The sequence below is a fragment of the Globicephala melas genome, chromosome 7 (assembly GCF_963455315.2).
Source record: "Globicephala melas chromosome 7, mGloMel1.2, whole genome shotgun sequence".
Classification (NCBI taxonomy): Eukaryota; Metazoa; Chordata; class Mammalia; order Artiodactyla; family Delphinidae; genus Globicephala; species Globicephala melas.
The window spans coordinates 65,140,521-65,161,097 of NC_083320.1; the positions used below are offsets into that span (position 1 = coordinate 65,140,521).

At 38.7% G+C, this 20,577-nt stretch overlaps 1 protein-coding gene across 4 annotated transcripts in view; it reads left to right on the forward strand.

Moving 5' to 3' along the window:
• The first annotated feature begins 14,466 nt into the window (after nt 1-14,466).
• Nucleotides 14,467-20,577, forward strand: part of SCN7A (sodium voltage-gated channel alpha subunit 7) — an 87,008-nt gene continuing 80,897 nt past the window's right edge. For all 4 annotated transcript variants that reach the window (XM_060302315.1, XM_060302319.1, XM_060302318.1 and 1 more), the window contains exon 1: nt 14,467-14,778. In XM_060302315.1, coding sequence (XP_060158298.1) covers nt 14,769-14,778 — 10 coding nt within the window. In that variant the 5' untranslated portion in view covers nt 14,467-14,768. The remainder of the gene's footprint in view (nt 14,779-20,577) is intronic.

Genomic DNA, 20,577 nt, shown 5'->3' on the forward strand with positions numbered 1-20,577 from the left:
TACCTCATTTAAGTCAATGACTCCTAATTCAATTTAAACCAATATGAATTCCTCTTATAGCAGCAATCCATAATTTCTTTTTTTTAAATTGAGATATCATTGACATATAACATTATGTTAGTTCCAGGTGTACAACAATGATTCAATATATGTATATATTGTGAAATGTTTACCACAATAAATCTAGTTAACATCCATCACCACACACAGTTACAATTCTTTTTCTTCATGAGAACTTTCATGATCTACTCTCTTAGCAACTAAACTATAATTCCTTAAGTGACATTCTACTTTCTTTGTGCAAATTCTCTCTGAATAAATGCCAATAACTAAGGGCTAATTTTCTTCTCCAGTATTCAAACTGCTTCTGCTTCAAATCATAAAAAGGAAAATCTTTGAGGTTTATGTTTTCAGGAAATCATGATCTTTTTCATGTGGAGGAGAACAATCAAAATTTAGACCTGGAAGTAGAAAGAATCATTGAAACCAGCTGTTCTGACCCCCTTTTTTTCAAATGAAGCAACTGAGAAGAAAAATGTCTTCTCCAAGATCACACTGTTTTCTAGCACTGTACTGCCCGGTGTGGTAGCCACTAGCCACGCATCATTTTTTGAGTTTAAATCAATTTTAAGAGAATAAAAATTTGTAAAGCCATTCCTCAATTTCACCAGCCGTATTTCAAATGCTCAATAGCTCCATATAGCTGATGACTATGTATTAGGCAGATATGGAACATTTCTATCACTGCAGAGAATCCTTTTGGAGAGCCCTGGATTACAGAAAGAGCTGGAATAAAACCAGGTCTCTTGAGATGATGGGCCAGAGAAATTGAATTAGAAAAGTGTGGGGTGAGCAAACACAAAGAAAACTATAGCTTCCAGAAGGAAATAATACAGCAGAGGTGTTAGGCAGATGGAAACTGAAAAGGGTCCATTAATTCTGACATTTAGCAAATCATTTTTCACAGTTTTATACAGTGCCTGCTAACTTCCCAGAATCCTAACATAACATGATTTTCCAGAGAGGGAAGACAATTGTAACAAAATGAAATTACTGAATTATAAGACATGATAATACATAATTTCAGTTAATCGGCCTTGAAACATACAATTTTAATTTTTGTAGTGTAAACTTTGCAAAATGCTTGTGAAAATATACACTGAAAGAAAGGTAAACTAATAGAGCAACTCATGGGGACAGCCACCACAGCCTGTGTGTCCTTTGCACAGTACTTTATTCATATAAGAAACTCTAATAGTGACTCTGACAAGAGTATGTCAGTGGGAAATTCCAGAGTAGAATGAAAAAACGAACGGAGAGGAAGTGAGACATCACGTAGAACCTGTTCTTTTAAGGTGATAGAGAAAAGAAAGAAAGAACGGTAGCCTATGGAAGACCAGGAGTTTGTTTCCCTGCACTGTCTACTTTAAGATTAACAAATGACGTTCAGACTGGTTCACAAGTCTTATGAAACTAAGTGCAAAACTTTCTAGGTTTATGCATATGTACTTTTTTCTGTAAATGGAGTGTGTAGCGTATCTACTGTTTAGTCTAATGAGAGAATTTGAGGATAAAGAAAAAGCAGAAAACTGAGCAAAGCCCCTGAGGAAGGAGGTAACAAAAGGAATCAGGAAGAGAGGGGAAAAGTAGATCTTAAGGAAGAGTAAAAAGTCTCAATTTGGTCATCTTAGGGAAGAAAGGCTGTATATGCAGAGACAGTCTTGAATAATCATATTGAGAAGTCCTGCAAAACTGTTTACAGAGCTTTAAATTTCTTTTTGGTTTCACCTAGGGGTTCTCCAAATATTTTTGCCTCTACATAGAGAAATGTTTCTGTTAAACAATGTATTACATTTCATGGCAAATGTCTAAAAACACTAATTGTAAACTAATTTATCAACAAATACTAATTAAGCACTTAATATAAGCTGATTACACTCAGTACTATGTTTTAATTTCTTACATATGTTTACTTGTACCAAGGCCAGAACTATGCAAAGAAAGACCACATGCAGTATGACTTTAATAATTTATATATTTAGTACACTTGGGAATCTTACCTTTCTTTCCTACTCATCTTGCATAATTTGTTTTCTGCCTTTCTCTAGCGTGTCCAAAATCCTCATTATACTTTACATTAAGTAGCCACAGTTCCTAGGAAGCCTGTCTACTTACAATGTCATACTATTTCCTTTAACCTCTCTATATTTATTCTATTCTAAAGTAGGTGTCTGGAAATTGCATTCTTGTTATTGTTCTGATTGTTCCTTAATAATCTGTAATAAAAAATCTAATAACAATAAAACAACATTTATTAAGTAGTAACTGTAAGTCAATGAGCTTTATATACATTGTATCATTTAATCACCCCAATGACTTTAGACATTGGTACATTATTATTTTGTTTTACAGATAACATATAGGACAGTTCTTGAATCTCCAGAGCTCATACTGAGACACTGGGGTAAGAACAATACATTCACTGATCCCTTGGGTGTTACATTCTGAGAAGAAGATATAAATTAAACAAGTAGTGACATAATTAATCACTAAATTAGAACCCCATAGCTGGGGTAATTAACTTTATCTGGTAGAAGGCAGCAGAGGGTTTCCTAAGGATTTTTAAAATGAGGGATAAACCATTGAAGGGAAAATAAAGCAAGAGGCAAAATGGCTTGACCAACACTGGAGAAGAATCTGACTCAGAAAGAAGAATGAAACAATAGTTAATTCTTTCAGTTTTCTATAACATGGTTGAAGGAAAAAAAAGTTAATTTATTTGCCATTCATGAACATTTCAGAATGTTGCATTTAGATGATTAGGTATTTACCTTAGCTGATGTTTGTTATGCATTAGAAGAGATGGTGTTGGCAAGATATGAACCCTCCTGTACTATTGGTTCATTCAAGATTTGCTTCCTCCATCACCTGTAATACTGGGGGCATGGGGAGGTCGGGGTCCTGAAGGACAATTACATTCTGTTTCTGGAAGGGATGCAGTTACTTCTGGAAGAGAGTTGCCAGCAGAGGGGATGTTGACTCAAAGTAAAACACACAACTTAAGAGTTGTGAGTTTAAGTTTTATTCAGGGATCTTAGGGAGGATGATAGCCCAGGAGACAACTACTCAGTAGCTCTGAGGAAATTGCTCCCAAGAGGTAGAGAAGAAGCCAGTTTACATATGATTTTTGGCTAGGGAATACATGCAGTCAAGCACACATTTTGGTAAAAGATTACTGCTAGTCACAAAGAACAGATATCTCAAGTTAATGATTTTAGGGCTTTTTGATGTATGGGAAGATGCAAGAATCTGGGTTCATTAAAATTCTTCCTGAGATATACATCTAACTACCTGTGGGACCTGTTTACCCAAAGCACAGAGTGCCTCATCCTGGTTTTCACCCTGAATTCCTCTCAGGGTGTGTTGTTGGTCAGAGACTGCAGTGGCTAACAACTTAATCCTTGTAGAACCTGGTGGTGAACAACACACTTTGTTTTTCTTTGTTTACAGGGGTTTACAAGATGGAGCCTGCAGGTAGACTTCCTTGAATATGAGAATGGAGTTTGGAAGGATGTGTAGGTGAATTTCTCAGGCTATCGCTATAAATGCAGTATTCACTTAAGAGAAGAGCCAATTGAATATTGGGTGACTATGTGGAAATTTCTCTCATTTCAGGTGATGTGAAAAGATAGGGATGCCAGCCATCTCTTTGCAGAGTCATCTCTTGAATAGTTGTTTTGTGAAATCTCTCGCTCCAAGTCTGTCTTTTCTTCAGATGGGATAAAGGGATAAAGCAGCAGTCAGGGGGAGAGGTGGGACATTATTTATATCTTCATATTGGTATGATGACTTCCTGGGAAATTATGTATTAACTTTATTTTCAATTAATTTTGTGTTTTATTAAAGTAAAACATAAACATGGATTAAAAAGTTAAATATTCCTAAAAGGCATGTATCAAAACTCTCTCATTTTCTTGACTTTAGGCAGGCAACCCTTTAAATCGTTTTAGCTGTTTCATCTATAATCTTCTTCCAAATTTACAAATAGTATGTGGATACTGCTTTTTTTTTTGATTCATCAATTTTAGATATTATGTATCACATTTCTACTATGGGAAATTAGCATTTTCCCTCTCTTTCACACCCTGCCCATGCAAACATCCTGCCAATGTTGCTATATGACATTGATTAGACCCACATTGGTTTGATAATAAGATTCTGCTAAGTCAAGGAGAGTACCATGATCGTATTTCCTTATATATATGTGATTTTGTTTTTTCTTGGGTTAATATTTAAATAACTTTTAAATTTTCTTATTTTTTTAACTGTTGACTAAATGTTCTCGTACTCTTCAAAATTTCTGTAAACTACCACATGTACCTCCACCTCCAGTCTGAACTGGTCCTCTTGGGGCCTGCAGTGTATCTCTCATTCTGGCACTTTGTTCTATTTTGAAACCCTGTTTATTAGATCCCAGGAACATTTTTGTATTGTTCTCTCCTTGGAAAAATCACATTTTCCAATAATTTCTTAAGTAAGAATATATAGATGGAAAAGTACATGGAAAATAAAGTTTTGAGAACTCCCATGTCTGAAAATTATTTATATAGTTTCTTATATTTACTGATGGCTTAGCTGTGTCTAAAATACTAGATTGGAGTTCATTCTTGTCTAGACATTTGAAACTTACCACCCATTGCCTTCTGAATTCCAATGCAGCAACTGATAAATCCTATATAATTTATAGCCCAATTCTTTGTTGTGTTGTAGTTTTAATCTACAGATTTTATTAGAATTTCACTAGTTTTTCCACCAATGTCACATTTCTGATTCAGGATACAATCCAGAATTCCACATTATACATACTTGTCAAGCCTCCTTGGTCTCTATATTCTATGACAATCCCTTGGTCTTTCTTTGCCTTTAGGGACTTTGACACCTTTGATTAGTATGGACCAGTTATCTTGTAGATTACCCCTCTATTTGAGTTTTGTGTGTTCTCCTGACTAAATTGAATTTATGAATTCGGGGGCAAAATATTGCATGTCTTATTATTGGTGATGTTAATTTTGATCATTTCATTATATTGGCCTCTGTCAGGATACTCCACTGTAAAGTTGCTAGTTTTTCTTTTGTAATTAATGCCTATTTTGTGACTAGATTCTTTGAGAATATGGGAATATCCTGTTTCTCATTATAATAATACTTTATTTCTTATACAGCACTTGGGGATTTATAAACAATTTTTTGAAAAGATAATACAGAGAGTCCTATATACCTCCCCCCAGCCCCACAAACATACACACACACACAGTTGCCCCTACTATTTATATCTTACATTAGTATGGCACATTTGTTACCATTAATGAACCAATGTTGATATAATTATTAACTAAAGTCCATACTTAATTCAAATGTCTTTAGTTTTTAACTTAATGTCCTTTTTTTCTGTTCCAGGATCTCATCCAACTTACCATATTTATGTTTAGTTGTCATATCCTTAGGCTTCTTTTGGATGTGACAGTTTCTTAGACTTTTCCTTGTTTTGATGTCCTAAACAGTTTTGAGGAGTACTGGTCAGGTAAATTGTAGGTTGTTCCTCTATTGGAATTTGTCTGATGTTTTCCTCTTAGTCTGCAGGTATGAGATTTGGGAGGAAGATCACAGAGATAAAGTGCTATTTCCATCAAGTCATTTCAAGAGTGCCTACTATCAGCATGATTTATGACGGTTGATGTTGACCTTGATCACCTGGCTGAGGTAGGATTGTCAGGTTTCTACACTGTAAAGTTACTCTTTTTCCCCTTTTCCATACTGTGCACTTTGAAAGGAAGAATCTATGTGTAACCCATACTTAAGGGGTAAGGAATAATGCTCCCTCTCCTTCAGTATGGAGAATCTATATAAATTACTTAAAATTCTTCTGCATGGGAGATTTGTCTCTTCTCCCACATTTATTAATTTATTGAATCATCATGAGTATGGACTCATGGATGTTTTATACTTTGGGTTATAATCCAGCACTACTTTACTTATTTTGTTGCTCAAATTGTTCCAGCTTCGGTCATTATTAGCTTTCAGTTGGCTCTCATGTCCCTTTGTTTTGACATGCCCCATTACTGTGAAGTTTTTTTGAGCTTTCTTACTTTCTGGCACTGCAAGATGCTCCAGACTCATCTTATATTTTTCCTGCCTCAGGCCTACAATCAACCATCTCTCAAAGGAATCCTGGTTGATTTTATTGGAGAATGATATCACACCCAAGATTTGGGCAAAAGGTATGTAACTCAATTTTCTTCAGTCTGGGAGCTTTAAAATCTTACCTTTATCTAAAAATTCTAATATTTCATGGTGATTTTCTTTGTCGAGGACCTATTTCCACTTAAACTGCTTGGCCCTTTCTGGGCCCATTCACTTGGGAGACTTGGGTCCTTCAATTCTGAGAAATTTTCTTGTATTATTTATTTGATGATTTACTCTCACTTGCTCTCTATTCTCTCTTTCTGGAAACTGAAGGTTGGACCTTTGGAATTTAGTCTCTTATTTTATCTTTAATATGCTGTTGACTCTTTCTTTGTGTATACTTGGTCATTTCCACAATGTTATTATACAGACTCTTCCATCATCATTGTCATCATCATCATCATCATCTATCATAGGTTAAGATTCCAAGAGCTCTTTCGTATATTGTTCCTTTAAAAGAGTACATCCTATCTTTGTTCCATGGATATATCACTCACTCTTATTTCCCACGTTAATTATATTTTCTTTGAATTTTCTTCTGTGCCTTACTCTGTCTCTACCTTCACAAAGTTACTCTGTTCAATAGACTTGTTTCAGTTCCTCTCTCCCATGATGAAATCATTCCTCAAATGTCCAGTGATTCTTGTTTAGTGATCACTAAGTAAATAACCAGATACACTATACATTTATACATGTGTTTGAGGGTTGGGGAAGTAAATCTTGTGGACTAGAAGACTTTATTCTAGGATGATCCAGTAATCAGTTAACTATTTTGTTGAAGACATGAATATACCAGTATCAATGGGTCTGTCCTGGGATAGGTGAGATTTTCCAGGAGCAGATCCTAGAATCTCCCTTCTGAAATATAAAATCTGACTACCAGAATACTGGGTGTTGATTAAGGGAAATTACCTGGAGCAAAGGGGAGAGAGTCTCATCATTTAGAATACAAACTTTTATTAAAGGTCTTCTTTTCAGTCTAGCACCTCTCTGTATTCTTCTCTGTGTTTAATATTCCAGATTTCAAGACTTTACAATCCAAATTTTCTAGAGAATGTATTTCCTACCATGAGTTGAGGAAGGGGCAGTTAGCAGGGTGGGCTAGATTTAGACCTCTGGTGGCCTACAGATTTTCAAACAACTTCCTGTTTTCAGCACACAACCTAGTCCAGTTGCAAGATAACCAGGTCTCCCTAATTCCTGAGATTTTCCTAGCTGCCTGAAGAGATGATTATCTCGACTTTCACCAGTATTACTCTTGATAGGCAAGAAATCTAATGCATTTGAGGAAACAAATTAGAATCTAATACTGTAACTGTTCAAATGGTTGTTCTTCAATCTGAATTTCTTGCCTGGTAATTCTAATTTAGGTGGGGAGAAATGTTTATTGATAAATTTAGTTTTGCTTTTGTAAGTTCTTAAATCTTTAGAAGTTACACATTTTTCTTCTAATTTGCTGTGTGGTGAGGGCATCCAGTCTAATTAGAATGTCAATTGCAGATGCAGACAGGGCATGGCAGAAGTTGCTGATCATCCCCCAATATTCATTCTTACTTTTCTACATTAGTAGAAACCTCAACTTTTGGCTCACAGAATAGACATCAGAATAAACTCGACATTCCCCAGCCTTCCTTGCAGCCAGTTGTGTCTATGGGGTTAAGTTTTGGCCAACACGATATGAACTCAAGAATGTGTAAAGTAAAACTTTTGGATTGTAACCTTTATGGAATGGGCATGAACTCCATTTTCTCTATTCCCTTTTACTGCTACCAGGACTACAAATGTGTTGGTGAGCCATCTTGAATCATGCAAACAATTGTATAATACAGTAGAGATGGCAGATCAACAAAATTGAAAGAGGCTGATTTGGTGATATTTTGTAGCCCTGAACTCCTTATGCCTAGGTTATTAGGTTTGAGAGAAATAAATTTCTACCATGCTTAAGCTACAATTTTTTTAGCTTTTTGTTACAGCAGTCAAATCCTACTTTTACATATGGCATGCATATGTTCAACTGTTTCACATGTGGGCACACAAATTATAATGGAACATTCAGATAAATGACAACAAATTGTGATTTTGTATTTTTCTCTGTTTTGTGTTTTATTATTTCACTTGAAAATATTCTGGATTTCTGCCAAGACTGGTTAGAAATTACTTGATAGATGAATGTTGGATTCAAAATTGCAAAATGCAATGCATTGTGATCAGGAACATTTTGAACACAAACTCCAGATGTGTCTATGATTTGTCTAAACTGATTCTTGGTACCACAGAAAACTATGAAATAAATATAGGCACAAAAGGGTCCACCTTATACTATATGAATGTGTTTTCCAAATGAGAAGTTTGATGTATGTTTCCTTGCTGATTTCCTATATTTAATTTGGCTTTTCACTGATAGTCTTTGTTGACTATGCCTACCTTTGGAATATTTTGGGGAAGAGTCAAACTGGGACATTATGTACATATGCATATATTCCAGGGTATCTGAGAAATTGGAACTGGTTTAGTAATTTATCAACTGATAATTAAAGCTCTAAAAGAATTTTTGTCCACTTTTTTATAGAGGACCGCAATTGACTCTTACCATGTATGGCCTGTTCCTTCAATTCTGAGAATCCTTAAGAATCAAGACATTTATTTGGTTCCTCTGCAACTGTTTAAACAACTTTTTACAGTTTTATTCACTGTCCAAATTCTTATAGTTCTGGAACTTGGGACAGAATTGAAGACTGTGGCAAGGTTTTCTTGGAACAGTTCTAGGTAATTCAAACATATAGTCAGAACCATAAGTAGAATACTATACAAATAAAAATAATGATAAGAAACTGATATTGGATTTGCAGCACTGTCTTTTTTTTTCTGGCTGCATTGGTCTTCGTTGCTGCTCATGGGCTTTCTCTAGTGCGGCGAGTGGGGGCTTCTCTTCTTTGCAGTGCACAGGATTCTCATTGCGGTGGCTTTTCTTGTTGCAGAGCACGGGCTCTAGGCTCACAGGCTTCAGTAGTTGCAGCACACGGGCTCAGTAGTTACAGCACGTGGGCTCTAGGGCATGTGGGCTTCAGTAGTTGTGTTGTGCAGCTCAGTAGTTGTGGCTCATGGGCTCTAGATCACAGGCTCAGTAGTTGTGGAGCACAGGCTTAGTTGCTCCATGGCATGTGGGATCTTCCCAGACCAGGGATCAAACCCGTGTCCCCTGCATTGGCAGGCAGGTTCTTAACCACTGCACCACCAGGGAAGTCCCTGAAGTACTGTTTTGATGTAGGTAGGTGAGGATGATAAAAACTGAAAAGAAAGTATTATTGATGGAATGTTCGTGTCCTCCTCCAAAAAAAAAAAAAAATCATATGTTGAAACCCTACTCCCCAATGTGATAGCATTAGGAGACAGGGCCTTTGGGAAGCGATTAGGATTAGATGAGGTCATAAGGGTGGAGCCCTCATGAATGGGTTTAGTGACTTTATAAGAATCATAAGAGACTTTTCTTCTTCTCTCAGTTCTTCACCATGGGAAGATACAACGATAACCCTGCAATCTGCAATCCAGAAGAGGGCTCTCACCACAACCTGACTATGCTGTCACCTTCCAGCCGCCAAAATTGTGAGAAATAATTTTCTGTTATTTATAAACCACCAAGTTTCGGTTATTTATAAGCCACCAGTTAGCAGCCCTAACTGACTAAGACAAAAAGGATCATAAGCATTTGCCTGTGATATTATACATGACATGTGGAAAGTTAACTAGCATTTGCTAAAGAAGATATGGTCTTTAAAAAAATTTTTTTTTCCTTGTGATGAGAACTCTTAGGATTTACTCTTTTTATTAATTTATTTATTTATTTAGTTTTGGCTGTGTTGGGTCTTCGTTGCTGTGCATGGGCTTTCTCTAGTTGGAGCGAGCAGGGGCTACTCTTTGTTGCGTTGCGCGGACTTTTCACTGCAGTGGCTTCTCTTGTTGCAGAACGTGGGCTCTAGGTGCACGGGCTTCAGTAGTTGTGGCACGCGGGCTCAGTAGTTGTGGCTTGCAGGCTCCAGAGCGCAGGCTCAGTAGTTGTGGCACACGGGCTTAGTTCCTCCACAGCATGTGGTATCTTCCTGGACCAGGGCTCGAACCTGTGTCCCCTGCATTAGCAGGTGGATTCTCAACCACTCCACCACCAGGGACGTCCCAATATGAAGTCTTAAAAATCATAAAATTCAAGTGATTCAGAAACATGTTTCTACAATACATTTTATTTTATATTCATCCTTAAAAATATCTAGGCCTGGATTTTGACAACGATCCCACACCAATGTCTATTTCTTAGTATTGTAGAATAAGGTTATAGTTTTTTTGTTGTTTCTTGTTTTGTTTTAATGCTGAGTGTTTTATTTCGCTGAGTGCCTTGGCATTCCCCATAGACAAAATTGGACTTTCTTATTTGTACCACTTCTTTTCAGACAGACCTGTGCTTTGTATCAAGATTCTGCAGCCAGAGGAAATTTTCACATCTGTGTATACAGAAGCATTAAAGTATATAAGTATCATAGATGAAGCAGAATAAAAGCAGATCAACAAACAATTTTCATGTTCTTCATATTACATGTGCCCTATGATCTGTTTCTTTTTTTTTTTAGAAGATGTTGGGGGTAGGAGTTAATTAATTTATTTATTTATTTTTGCTGTGTTGGGTCTTCGTTTCTGTGCAAGGGCTTTCTCTAGTAGTGGCAAGCGGGGTCCACTCTTCATCGCAGTGCGCGAGCCTCACTATTGCGGCCTCTCTTGTTGTGGAGCACAGGCTCCAGACGCGCAGGCTCAGTAGTTGTGGCTCACGGGCCTAGTTGCTCCGCGGCATGTGAGATCCTCCCAGACCAGGGCTCGAACCCGTGTCCCCTGCATTAACAGGCAGATTCTCAACCACTGCGCTACCAGGGAAGCCCCCTATGATCTGTTTCTATGGTGAATCACCACATTCTTCCAAGAAGCACACAGTGGACTGGGGGCATGCTTGGTGTTCATTCCTTTAACAAATTTACTGGGTACCTACTATATTACAACCTCTGTTCTAAGCACCTTATAACAGGGGATAAACAAGTCTCCCTTGTCATGTAGCATGCATTCTGGTGGTACAAGACAGAAAAAAAAAAAAGAACAACTGACGTTTAGCAGGTCAGGTAAACGTTACAGAGAAAAACAAGCAGTTGCTAGCTATGACAAGATTCAAAATGTGAGTGTGGGAATTAGCAGCTGAGGTAGAGTGGAAAAAAATCATCTGTTAGGGAGGAAAGTAGAAACTAGGCTACTGAAATGCTTATCAGTATCCAAATGGATGAGAAAGTTGTTAAGAGTAGAAAGTAGAAAGTTGTAAGAGTCCAGATGGAAGGGAAGACTGTCGACCAGAAAATAAATCCTTAATAAATAAGAATATTTATAAAGTCAGAAGATGAATGCTAGACCAGTGGAAGGAAAGGATGATACAGCTAGTGGACATATGTTCAAAGAAGGTATGTTTTGATTTGTTTGTATTTTGGGAGAATTGTTTTAAGGTTTTACTGACCTCTGATGTGGTGATATGGAGTCAGAATCAAAACACCAGACCCGTCCACACACCTGACACTGATATATTTGAGGTTAGAAATAAACAACCTCTACTTAAGCAGGCTGCAAGGGAAATAATTCCTCCAGGGGCTTATCTGGTTCAAGTGTAGTGTGATAGAAAAGGTTTCTCTTGATGAGGTAGAGCAAGCAGGTCTAGAGCTTCTGCCTCCTGGGTACATACTTAGGAAACACAGCTTAAAATATATGATTATAAGGTTCTTAAGGCAGAAGCATGGAAAACAAACAGCAAGTGACCCCTCCTACCCACACACTTCCCCAGCCGGGCAACCCAAAAGGGTCTCATACGCTCTTATTAGGATCATAATAATTGCTAAAATTTGTCAGATTAATTTAGTAATATTATCTAATAGTAGTGACAAAATATTTGCTCCAGAATAAAAACAACAAAAAATTATTGTCCAACTCAGAAGGTAAATCCAATATCATTGGTTTCCCTTCCATTTACCACTTGTTTCTATTTTTGGTTTGCACAATGTCTTGGGATTAGTTGCCTGTTATATTTGTTCATTATACAAAGCAGAATTTCTCTTTATTTATGTCAGATATCTTATTTAAACTTTAAAATATTTGATATTTTTAAGTTTGTTAACTTTATATTATGTTATTTCTATTATGTTTGTACAGAAAGATGCATAGAATTTTACTGGGTATGAAGGAATGCTCCAAGAAAAGTCCAATGCAATAGACAATCCACTTGTAGGGTTACCTCAAAGTGTGAGCAAGAGAAGCTGGAAATCCACACACTGTCTATTAAAAATAGATCAAGGAGGGGCTTCTCTGGTAGCGCAGTAGTTAAGAGTCTGCTTGCCAATGCAGGGGACACAGGTTCGAGCCCTGGTCTAGGAAGATCCCACATGCTGCGGAGTAACTAAGCCCGTGCACCACAGCTACTGAGCCTGCTCTCTAGAGCCTGTGAGCCACAACTACTGAGCCTGCGTGCCACAGCTACTGAAGCCTGTGCGCCTAGAGCCCATGCTCTGCAACAAAGAGAAGCCACCACAATGAGAAGCCCGTGAACCACAACAAAGAGTAGCCCCCGCTCGCCGCAACTAGAGAAAGCGCGCGCACAGCAGTGAAGACACAGCACAGCCAAAAATATAAATAAATAAATAAATTTATTAAAAAAATAGATCAAGCGGATGTTTGACTACAAAATAACGATTATTAATTTTTAGGTATGATAATTGAATTGGGTTGTATTTTTTAGAAGTTCTTATCATTCAGAGACATATATGCTGATTTTTTTTTTTTTTGGATAAAATGATATATCTGAACTAGTTTTAAATTAACCCAAGGTGAGAGGGTGGGTATAGACAAAATAAAATTGGCTACATGTTGACAATAGTTGAGGCTGAGTGATGAGTACATAGGAGTTTATTATAGTTTCTTTGTATTTTTGTATATATTTGAAATTTTTCATAACAAATGTTATGATTTAAACAAACAAACAAAATACATGTAACGACCTTTTCTGTGAATCATGGATGAAACATGCTGTTTCTGACATGGTTTGCACAGAACTAATGTTAGCTTAGTTCTACTTTATTCTTCTGTCCGATGCCTTGGAATGTAAAATTTGAGCCTTTTATAAATATACATGATTTCTTTTCCCTTTTCCTCATTTTTATTGTCTTTCTGACATGTGTTGTAGGGATCCTTTTTTTTTTTTTTTTTTTTTTTGCGGTGCGCGGGCCTCTCACTGTTGTGGTCTCTCCCGTTGCGGAGCACAGGCTCTGGACGCGCAGGCTCAGCGGCCATGGCTCACGGGCCCAGCCGCTCCGCGGCATGTGGGATCTTCCCGGACCGGGGCACGAACCCGTCCGTGTCCCCTGCATCGGCAGGCGGACTCTCAACCACTGCGCCATCAGGGAAGCCCAGGGATCCTTATTTCTGAACAGAATCGGGTTATAAAATGAATGTTCTATGATGTAACAAAATTTTCCAAACTCCCTTTGGGAAAGAAGGTCAAACACTTCCTTCTTTCACTCCCAAACCACCCTGTCGTGCACTAGTTTTCCAAGATATGCATAACTGTTCCTCTGTCTTTGTGTCTCAAATCGCCAGAGTGGGAAAGAAATCCCGAGTGAGAAGGTATAGTGGCTCCAATCCATTCTTTCCTAAACATCTGCACCCCCCCACACACACCCACACACCCACACACACGCACCTACAACACTGTCCAGATTTGAATGCTGCAGGCTAATAATTGCCTCTCACGGCCTCCATGGGGGCAACTAGGCAAGGAGGGAGAGCGAGCTCCTAGACCTAAAGACCTGAGTTTGCTGCCTTCTTCTCTTCCTCTCCCGCTCCTGTCCCTCCTGTTTACGACTCTTCCCCCACCCCCAGCTGCATCCCATCTGCATCCCCGCTCTTCCTCTATTCTCCATTCCTTCCCGCTCCTGCAGTCCTCTCCCCGCTCCCCTCCTCCCCCATCCCGCTCCTCTCGCCCCCTCCCTTCCCAGGCAGCTAGTAGAGGGGACACCGCAGCCGCCGCTGTCTCTGTCAACATCACCCCGCCCACGCCCGGTCTGGAGGCCGAAGTCGCGCACCATCCTGGGGAGGAGGGCGGGGGACAGGGTGGCGTGGCTGGGAGAGGGGAGGGAGGAGTGAGAAGGACTCAGAAATAGCTTCCAGGCGGCGGGCGGAGCTCCACTGCGCACCTGGGCAGGAGGGGTGTTTGGGTCAGCGGCTGAGCAGCCGCCCCAGAAACTCTTTCCAGCCGACAATTCGGTGGGGTCCGTTTACTGCTGAGCTGTCGTGGCCTGGGTGGCATCCGCTGGTGAGGGCCGACGCCAGCCTAGCAACAGCTGCTGAGCAACCAGAGCTCAGGAGACCAGAGATCCTGGAGGAAAGAGAAGCCCAGGAGGAGAAAGGGGCTGCAAGGAAGCCCAGCTTCCCTTTAGGTGCTGGTGGAGACCCGTCACATGGTAGCAAGTAAGTGCCTTTTTCTTGCTGAGTGCGCAGTCCTGGGATGGTGATAGCTGTCACCTGCTGCCAGCCTTTCCCACCCACCCTGCCTGCCTCACCCCATACACACCCTTAGGGTCCCCAGTAGGAGATTCTGGACTTGAATTAAGAGAGCTACTTCAAGAGCAGCAACTGTCTGTGAATGTTTGCTCTGCACTGCATGTATGTGTGGTCAGTTTTCTCATCCCACCAGGTAAGCTTATGAAAGCAAGATGCTCTGTTAGTGTAAAATTTCTAAAAACTCTATATGGCAATGACTTTTAGGTTACATGACACAATGATAGAACAGAAGGAATAAAAGCTTATGCAAGATGGAGTATACTTCTTCTAAGGAATCTTATCTTCTACGCCAAGTAACTTAGTGATTTACAGATTGATGCTTTTCATGTAAGAATCAACAGATAAAATTAGCGGCACAGATGTGATGGGAAATGGTGTGCCAGTTTAAACAGTTGGGCATTTTGGTATTGTTTGGATCAACAGGTTTTTGTTTTTGTTTTTCCATTGTTTAGTTCTGTAATATGCATACCTTCTGAAGGTTTTCTTTTAAAAGTGATGATGATGTATTCATTGTGACTGTAGTTTTATGTTGCTTCCAATACTTAGGATATCGGTCTAAGAAGGACAAATGATGAACACATGTGGAATGACACACTGATGGGTTCCTTTCATTAATGGAAATGATGGAGTCAAGTTTGGATACTGGCCAGAAAAATTTCTTCAAATGAGGAGGAGTTTGGGTGGTGCTTTTTGTGGATATTTTTTTCCTGGCTATTGGGTACTCTATAGCAAGATATAAGGAAGCTGGGCCCTATGATAAACAGAGTCCTGAGCACCATACCTGCTATAACCAGCCCTAATTAAAGTTTCTATAATCCAGCCTCTAGTTTTACAAGTAAAGAAGATAAGGCCCATGAGGAATAATTTGATGATGGTACCTGGCTAATCAATGATGAGCTGGAATTCCAATGAAGAAAACTTTGAATTTTATATGATAAAATGATTTCTGTTTTTGTGAAATTGCAGTTATTGAACTTTTGATTAAGCTTTATTTTTCTTATCTGTAAATGACATAAAAAACTTACAGATCCTGACAAGGACCAAATGACAGAGATTACATGAAGGATTTTGTAAAGGTAATACCATGTGTAACTATTGCTTATATAAGGAATTGTTCTGTATTTTTATCCACTTCACTCTCTAGCTCTCATTTAAAGTCCACTTCATTATAAGAATAAAAGAGGTCTTGACAGACCTCACTAGAACGCACTAGAGGAAGTGAAATTCAAATCCATGTCATGATCTACTGCCACCAGTACAATTTAAAATATATTCTAACCTGTGAGCCTCCATCCTCACAAAATTGTGTACTTTGGTTAACAATTCATATTTAAGCCTTTTGAATATTCTCAAGATATACTTTACTCTCTTTCTCTTTTTAGTTTTAAATTTTGTTTTAGGTATATGCTCTTACTTCCTTGGGATGAAACCATCAGTATATTGGATATTGCTGAATTTATTTGATCCACTAATTAACATAGGAGAAATCAAAGTTTAGGCATAAATATGCTACTCTTGTCTTCTGGGATTTATTAAAATTCTGCACTGAGAGGACAGGTACTGTGAGCTCCCTTTTTACCATTAATGTATATAAAGCAATAAGAGAAGAACCTAAAATTGGATGTAGGCTCAGGAAAAGGAACCAACAGATTCCAAAGGACATGATACACATGTTGCTGTGTGTCAGTCTCTACTGCAGAGGGGGCCGAAGAGCTAAGCACCTAGGAACTGGGCATTCTGTCTCACAGCCTCCTGTGGGAAAGGCTCTGGGAGGGTAGTTGATTTACACTCCCACTAATTTTGCACAGGTAGGATGAATACAGGTCTAAAGCACACTGAAAATGGAAACAACAGTATTGTGCTCAATCCCTCACTTAGGGAAGAAGTATCCCAATATGCCCCAGGCCTAGATCTCATTATGACAGTATCTGTAACACAACTGGGGTATTCAGAGACTGACCCACAACCCTAAACTTACCACCATAGACTCTGTCTTGAAAGCTTATGGTAGAGGCATTAGCATAAAAGAGACAGTCTTGATACCTGGAAGTCTGGTCCCATTATTTCTACTAACCCATATTGTGACTGGTCCATTGTAAGAGGACATCTGTAAACTCTGCCCACCCTGACTAGCTATCAGCAATGCACAGTCACCCACCATCATATGACACTAACTTGTATGGACAGATCTCATTTTTCCCTGAGTTGGTCCCCTTCTCTTCTATTAATGTGGGCTAACCAAGGCCATGCAAGCAAGGTCTCACCTCTGCAACACTGAAAAAGGAAACCTTTAAGGCTGAAGAGAAAGTTTTCATTGGAGAGCTTCTAGGGATGTTTCTTTAGCTCGTCTGTATCTCTTTGCCCAGCTGGGATCATGATTTCCATGTGTTTGTTCATTTATTGTTATTTATAAACCAGGCTTATTCTGGTCATGCGCTATGCTGATAGGGGAACCCCCGTGTCTGGCTAACAGATATCCCTGTTGTATACACAGCACTTCTGACTGGATTGACTCAGCTTTTGCTGACTGAGGATAGCCAACTTTGTTGACAGTTTTGATTGTGGTGACAGCCAGGTGCCAGACTGACTGTATGAGCATCAAACAGGAGCTTGATGAAAATGTTGAAGCCCCACCCAAGGAAATTCTGATTTTAAAAGTCAGAGATTAGTCCAGGGCACTTGGTTTTAAACTGGAACGTAAAAGGATGCTGATTTGAGGGCCATAGTCCCTGGTTGAATATATAGTGTTGAATGGAATATTCCTTCCCTTCTGCTTTAAATGCCAGAGTGAGGCTTCCCATCCACCAGCTTCTCATTCTCTGAGTTCTCCCAGAGGCTGCATGGTCTAAGAACCTAATTATAGGCTATAATTTTGGCACTGGTCCATATCCTGCCTCACCCTAATATGTTTAAAGGCTCCTCTCTAGTTGCTCTTACTCTCCAATTTGAGAAAAACCTGGTGTCTGTGTATTTAGTTCCACATTTGAAAAGCTAGAGTAGTTTTGGGGGTGGTACAAGTAGATCCTGGAAAAACAGACCAACTGTTTAGATGATCGGGAGCAGAGGTAAATAGCCAATTCTGAGAGGCGTCTAGGGTTCCAGTGAATATGCCAGTCCCGGAATTTTTTTTAAATTTAGCATTCCACAGATTCAGTGTCGTCTAAAGCCATAGGCCAGAAGGTCTCAGGATTGCTGATGAGTATAGAAGTTACATGCATAACAAGCTCCCTTTTGTGTTACTCTAGCAGAGGCAAGAATACATTCCTCCGTCTTGAGCTCTTAAATGGCTCCTGGCCAGATTCCTCTGGTCAAGGGTCTGACTGACTTGGGTCACAAGAATAGTTAGTTCTGGAAAGATTCTGGCCTTTCCCCAACATGCTTATTTTGGTGGGCTGGACAGGCACAGCTTGGAAGTTATTATCATATCCATAGAAACAAGCGACCCTATTTGTGAACCATGAGGTTGCCATAGGGAAGCTCAAGTGGGCATACTTAAAACCCAGGCAACTTTCCTTCATGTTCTAGAAGCCTTCTCTGCCTCCATTGCCAGTCATAATGGTTCACCCTAGTGAGACTCCATCTCCCATAGACACTTACCATCCTGCATCTTGTCAAAGCATTCAAACATGAACTGACCTTTCCTTGGGCTCATTCTTCGAAATGAATGTGAAAAGAGACCAGGTGTTAAGACTTTGTCACGTGACACTCTTGTCCAGATTTCTTCTCCTCAGTATAAGTCGTACTACTCTGAATGTGTGACATGAACTCCTCCCCCCTAGAAATATGACACAAAGACCTCAGATCCTGATTATGTTAATGAACCATCACTAGAATTTGAGTTTACCAGATTTGGGGGGAGTTCAGTTCTCAAAGGATAACTTTTTACTTGGGGAGAGATAGCACCTGTCCCTTTGGATTTTTGCTGATACTTGTTTATTTCGAAGGCTACTTTCTGAGTTTTTGAATATAGAAGAATGCCTGGAATAAAAAAATTATTAAGGAATAAAATCAAAGTAAAATGGCAATGCATACTTATGTTTTTGAGAAAATTATTAATTTACAGTTTTCTTCTGCAGAATGACATATTCTAGGAACATGTTGGCTGAAATTGTCACAGTGAGGGAGTTGAGTCCAGAATTAAGTGGATATATAGAAGCCAAAATTGGCTGACCTGGTTGCAGAACACAGCTGCAGGCAGAATCCAGGTCCAGGGACAAAGGAGAAAAAGTCAATTAAGCCAGGTGAGATAAACTGTATACCAGAGAGAAGTAAAAGTGTAGGAGTCAGATAATCAAAGCTAAACAGGAAGTAAGCAGTTGAAGTGAAAAAATAATCCAGAAGCAGAAAACCAGGTAGGTTGAAGTCAAGGGGAACAGACACTGCAAAATTCCAGGTGGATTGGCATTATTCTGGTCAATCTGTCCTTTATTCCCAAGCCTTCAGTATGTAAATTTTCTATTTTTGGATTTTAGTAATACAGATACATGGTAAATTATGTTCAAGTAGTATAGAAATACTAACCAGAAAGCAACAGAGTCCTCTGACACCTTTTCAGTCCCTCTGTCTAGATATAGCAGTTTACTTCCTTTCAGAGGGAAAACGCCATGCATGTGCTAGCATATAGGCCACTGTGTGTATAATCCTCATAAAACATTTTATTCAAAGCCGCTCTTTGAATGCAATGCAAGCTGTTCTCAACATTTTGTTTTTCACTAAATAATTTATTTGGAGAATCATTCCATATGAACACAGAACTCAAACTTTAGCAAAATATTCATAGGGCAGTTTAATTGCAGGGTGAAAGAGTTCATGCAACTTTATTTTAGGAAGTATTGCCAAGCAGTCCTTCAGAAAAAATGCACTTATTTACACTCTTTCCTGAATTATGAGAGAGGGCCCATTACTTCCATATCCTAGCCTGCCAAAGACTGCATCCATTGAGAAGAGTCTGAAGTATGTCTCTAGAGATTTACTGTTAAGATTATTGGTTGTTTTAATCTTATTTATATCTTTCAAAATTTCATGAGACATCTTTCCTTATGCGTCCTAAAAGAAAATTATAATATTTTTGTATCCTTCATAAGAAAAAAGCAATACATCAAATATCATTTGAGTTCTAAACCCTGGAGAAGAAAAAATTATAGAGAACTCTTGGTGAAAAGGCTTTGCATCAGAGAATTTAGCTGTGAGTCGTTACAGAATTGGATAAGATGAAATATAAGCCATAATATATCTATGTAGTGCAGTCAAGAGGCTCCAATGAACAAAAATATAATCTAAATTGGTTACTTCACTAAAGCAGTATGGTTCCTACATTCTCAACAATATAGATTCCAGTTAATCATCACATTAGCTCTGTCTCTGTCAGTTATGCATCCAGTACCTTCTAGTCTCCAAATGTTTATCAGCCTTGTTATTACTATCATTACTTTTTTTTTTTGCAATTATCTGAATGTAATTGGTACAAGAGGCTTGTTGCATTGTCCATGTCCGATAGAGAGCATAATTGTTTCAAAATAGCTTGGAAACTAAGTAAGAAGTCATTTTACCCTTTATTTCCTATTTCCTGTCAGAGTGAAATTGACATTTGATAAGTTATCCTTACTCTATGGATCTACTGTCCTAATTTTTGCTTCATTTTTCTTAACTTATATTATCTTGCTTTATGGCCTACACCTTTGTATACTACCCCAAACCTTTTGGTAA